Source organism: Penaeus vannamei, chromosome 19 (assembly GCF_042767895.1).
Source record: "Penaeus vannamei isolate JL-2024 chromosome 19, ASM4276789v1, whole genome shotgun sequence".
Taxonomy (NCBI): domain Eukaryota; kingdom Metazoa; phylum Arthropoda; class Malacostraca; order Decapoda; family Penaeidae; genus Penaeus; species Penaeus vannamei.
The window spans coordinates 4,463,268-4,468,267 of record NC_091567.1 but is presented as its reverse complement, the minus strand read 5'-3'; the positions used below and the strand labels follow the sequence as shown (position 1 = coordinate 4,468,267).

Genomic DNA, 5,000 nt, shown 5'->3' with positions numbered 1-5,000 from the left:
TTACATAAGGTAAGAAAGTGTATTGCACTAGCATGTTTGTATTGTTTCTTACGACAACATATGCCTAACCTAACAAATGATTTAGGTGTGGCTAAACATGTACTACGTTATATATAAAGTGTACATTAGTCTACGGTTCAGTTTAGTTAAAATAGCAATATTTTTGAAAACTATACAACAAAGAATCGTAGCCGGGAAGCAATTTCTTAAAATTACTGTTATTTGAACGTGACTGAATATTAATTAAGTTTGTATTTATTAGCAGTAATTAAGTTTGTATTTATTAAAACTTCTTGTAATTAGACATGACTGAATATGTGACTGAAAGTGCTTAAGTTTGAAGTTAATTACAGTGCAAAAGCCCAAGAGAAGAACCCTGTAGATTAAAAAAAGAGCTAAACAGATTGATATTCAGTATAATTTCAGTAGACTCGAAGTTAAGTGGAATTCCAAGTTGTGTTCTTTACCTTCATTATCTCCTCTAAGAGAACGTGTTGTATTTTACGAAAGGCTGACTGAATTGTAAGAATACAAATATATGTAAATTTAATCTCACTGTCATACTGTGATTTTGTAATTCCAAAGATGAAAGAAATGTTTTAGTCGTTCCTATTGGAAAATATGATTGAATTAGCAATGAAATCATATATTTTTTATTTACCAGTGGAAACAAGACACTTTCCCACTTAGCAAAATTGGATAACGTGAAGGTTTTGTGGGTGCATTTTACCCCTAAATTTCCGGATCGACTTTACAACGGCCTCTAGTCCTAATACTGTATTACTTTTCACTACTTGTATACCATGCCTTCCATAAAAGATCTTACTCTAAAGGTATTTCACATTTACACCTCATTATTTCTTAGTTTCTGATAATCCCTGACTCATATCAGGTGCAGCAATACCATCAGAGCTGCATTCAACTTGATGCCTAAGATAACCGAAAACAGCCATGGCATTTAACGGGCCCCCTTGCCTCTAAATATTAGTTTGATGGGTACTTGTCAGGTCAGAGCAACTGACTGGGATACAACATTTTTTATAGCCTAGTAACGACAGGAATAGCGAAATTTGCGTTTTGATTTCTAGAGAGCAGGCCCGGGATTGTCTCATTTATGTTAAAGAGATGAAGGAGGTCTTGTCCATGAGAAGAGTAGATGGCAAGATGTTATACCATGGGCGTTGTGGACCGGGTCGCGGATGGCATGTCATGACACCCCGCGTGAGAAAAAAGTGAGAAAAAAACTCTTACTCCTGTTTAGCCCGTGACCTGTGGCTCCATAGACCAATTTCGTCCGTGATCTGTGGCTGTATGGACCTATTTCGTCCGTATCCTATGGCTGCTCACAAAGAACCGGGGATCGACACCAAGAATTGCTTTTACTGAAGGCTTGAGGGAAGCGCAACGCATAAGAATAGGAGGATTGGATATGTCGATCAGGTGTTGCTAAGGGGATGAGTGGCCAACCCGTTTATATATATATATATATATATATATATATATATATATATATATATATATATATATATATATATATATATATATATATATATATATATGTATATATATATATATATATATATATATATATATATATATATATATATATATATATATATATATACGCAAGACAAAGAAGACTGAGGCTGTGATGATCCTATTGTCATAAATGGCATTTTTTTGGTAACATTTACGAAAAAAATAGCCTCTTTGTCATCTACAATAAAAAAACTAGATTACTGAAATACTTTGGCCGTATAGCTGACATGCTCCTCTGAAAAAGTGCAAACACCTAGATGAAAACAGATACGAAGTGAGAGAGGCAAAAAGAACTAAGTAAATTTGCAATACATGTCCTGTAGCATTTTCCTGAAAACTATGGCGGTGTACATGGTTACTGTCATTTAATTTTTTTCCCTCTTGTTTTATAATCGTTACGGAAAATCCCTAACGAACTCTATTTTTTACTTTAACGTACTTGAGCCTTTATGTCAGAGAGCTTGCATAAGTTTTTATGCCCCTGCTAAAGCAACAAATCACGCGCAAACAGCTCTGAATATACAAAGATTATGCCTTCTCGCGCCGAAGTCTCCACCGTGTGTTCAGTAAGTGATAATAAAGTGAACTACATATGTTAAAAAGACTTTCAGATTTGGCTGATTACTAACATATTAAGCCGATAATTATATTTCATACTTCTAACAACGTATTTATTGGTAAAAACGGGCATGATTTTACAAATAAGAGGGGGTGATAATAATATTCAATGAAAACCGGAAACATGATAAAATTAAGATTTGAGAATATTTCTGGAGATTTCAGGACTGCAGTTAGCACATTTGATATATAATAAAAACGGTTTCCGATTATACCAAACGTCTTTATATACAATATAAGAAAAAATATCTATTTAGATGCAAATTGAACCTGCGTTCAATCCCGCGCGCGGCCAGTGAATGGTAACCCCGGCCATTCCTTGCACACAGGGGTAGATTTGGAAGCAAAATAAAACAGACACTAAGTCACAGCAAAGCATATCCATTGCAACAAATGTAATTAAAACTAAATCTAAAATCTATTAATCTCTCTGTCTCTGTCTCTCTCTCTCTCTCTCTCTCTCTCTCTCTCTCTCTCTCTCTTTCTCTCCCTCCCTCCCCCCCTCTCTCTCTCCATCCCTCTCCCTCTCTCTCTTTCTTTCCCTCCCTCCCCCCCCCTCTCTCTCCATCCCTCTCCCTCTCTCTCTTTCTCCCTCCTTCCCTCTCTCTCTTTCTCTCTTCCCCCTCTCTCTCTTTCTCTCTCCCTCTCTCCCACCCCCCATCTCTCTCTCTCTCTCCTCCCCCCCCTCTCTCTCTCCTCCCCCCCTCTCTCTCTTTCTCTCTCCCACCCTCCCGCTCTTTCTCCTCCCCCCCCCTCTCTCTCTTTCTCTCTCTCCCTTTCCCCCCTTCTCCCTCTCTCTCACGCACACAAGATACAAGATAAATCTCTCTCTCTCTCTCTCTCTCTCTCTCTCTCTCTCTCTCTCTCTCTCTCTCTCTCTCTCTCTCTCTCTCTCTCTCATTCTCTCTCTCATTCTCATTCTCTCTTTCTCTCTCTCTTTCTTTCTCCTTCCCTCTCCCTTTCTCTCTCCCTCCCTCTCTTTCTCCCCTCCCCCCTCTCTATTTCTCCATCCTCTCTCTCTCTCTGTCTCTCTCTCTCTCTCTCTCTCTCTCTCTCTCTCTCTCTCTCTCTCTCTCTCTCTCTCTCTCTCTCTCTCTCTCTCTCTCTCTCTCCTCTCCCTCTCTCACACACACACAAGATACAAGATAAATATTAAACACAAATTACCAAAAGAAAATTTTAATGCTATCCTTATCAGAAATATCAAAATTTGAACTATTGCATCTCAACAAACCTTATCATCTATGCTATAACATAACACGAAGTCTTTTGGTTATAATATATTCACATAATGTCTCTATGAAGCCTCAATTTACATCAACTTGGTGATAACATATATATAGGAAGCAGAATCAGAAAATGTATAGGAAACATTATTTTTGTTTATAATCTGTCGACTGTCTCTCGATACTGACTTTGACTTTAGCTTCTTAATAATAGGTTTAATACAGGTAAAGCTACTAACATGTTCATATTTATTTCTAAATATTCACAATAAATGAACACATATTATATACATATAATAGAAATTTATGTGATAGGTGCACTATGAATGAAATAGGATAAAACAAAATAGTATCGCATTCAGACGCATTGTAACGTTGTAGATGGCAGCACAAGTATAAACGTTTATTTAGGAATCTTGTCTGAATTTTTGACCGGGTGCAATAATTATCCCCGAATATCTCAACCAACACCATGGCGTAAGTATTCTTGTGCATATTTTACTGTTGATGATGAAGAAGAAAAGTGAAAAGGGTGGTTACTTACGGCGGATAAGAGTTGTATAAGGCAGTAGAGAGGGAGAGAGCAATGGGATGGAAGCGGCGGCGGGATGGCATTATCTAAGACGAATTCTCGGTGTGCGGTTATTTCCTCGGGGATTTGAGAGGGATCGTGTAGAGATCTCATAGAAATTTAGTAGCAAATGATGGCTTTCTTCATATCAGATTAACCAAATGACTTACATTTTTGACTTGATTGCATCCCATGTTAAGCAACACCAAACAAGATCTGAAGAATTGATCCGTTGGGACGTGTTTTGCCGTGTTTGGCGGCGTTGCTGTGCGGCGCGACGGCCCTTGCACTGACAGCGGCGCCAGTGAGAGAATGTGGCCCTTCCTATCCCGTGTGAGAGGCGTGGCCCTTCGCTGGCCGAGGCTGAAGGGCCAGGCCAAGAGACGTGAACTGCTGAGCCAGATTCTTATGCAGGGGAGGAAGCCCCAAACAGCCTTAGAAAAGGATACCTGGAGAAGTGAGGGTCAGGAGGCCGCCTCCAGAAGGTGGCTGACTGTCAGTGTGGAGGGCAACATTGGCAGCGGGAAGTCCACTTTCATCCAGCATTTCGGGAAGCTGGGCGAAGTAGAAGCGGTGTCAGAGCCAGTCGAGAAATGGCGCAACCTGCATGGCCACAACCTCTTCAAGCTTATGTATGATAACCCAGTTCGCTGGTCGCACACATTCCAGACATATGTGCAGCTGACAATGGCCCAAAGTCACTTGCAACCTTGCACTGCCCCCGTGAAGCTAATGGAACGCTCGATCCATAGTGCAAGGTATATTTTTGTGGAGAACATGTACCAGAGTGGCGTCATGAGTGAGGCTGAGTACCATGTCTATAATGAATGGTACAAGGCCATGTTGGGGTATGTGGATTGTGGAGTTGATCTCATTGTTTACTTGCGCACCAATCCTGAGCTGGTCCATGCGCGGATTAAGGACCGAGCCAGGGACGAGGAGCAGCAAATTCCGCTTGAGTATATCAAGGCCTTGCACAGTAGCTATGAGAACTGGATCTTTGAGGAGAAGTACCCTTTGCTGGCCCCTGTGCTTGTCATTGATGC

At 40.2% G+C, this 5,000-nt stretch overlaps 2 protein-coding genes and 1 pseudogene across 2 annotated transcripts in view; all 3 read left to right on the top strand.

The window, feature by feature from the left end:
* LOC113807028 (uncharacterized) overlaps window positions 1–832 on the top strand; it is a 5,022-nt gene extending 4,190 nt beyond the window's left edge. Inside the window, exon 5 of the mRNA XM_027358182.2 lies at window positions 1–832. This exon is cut by the window's left edge and continues 722 nt beyond it. The gene's annotated coding sequence lies outside the window, so the exon portion shown is untranslated.
* A 2,907-nt stretch (window positions 833–3,739) lies between these two features.
* SmD2 (small ribonucleoprotein particle protein SmD2) overlaps window positions 3,740–5,000 on the top strand; it is a 7,010-nt gene continuing 5,749 nt past the window's right edge. Inside the window, exon 1 of the mRNA XM_027358143.2 lies at window positions 3,740–3,860. Within this exon, the coding sequence (XP_027213944.1) occupies window positions 3,856–3,860 (5 nt within the window). The 5' untranslated portion in view covers window positions 3,740–3,855. The remainder of the gene's footprint in view (window positions 3,861–5,000) is intronic.
* LOC113807003 (thymidine kinase 2, mitochondrial pseudogene) overlaps window positions 3,967–5,000 on the top strand; it is a 1,449-nt pseudogene continuing 415 nt past the window's right edge.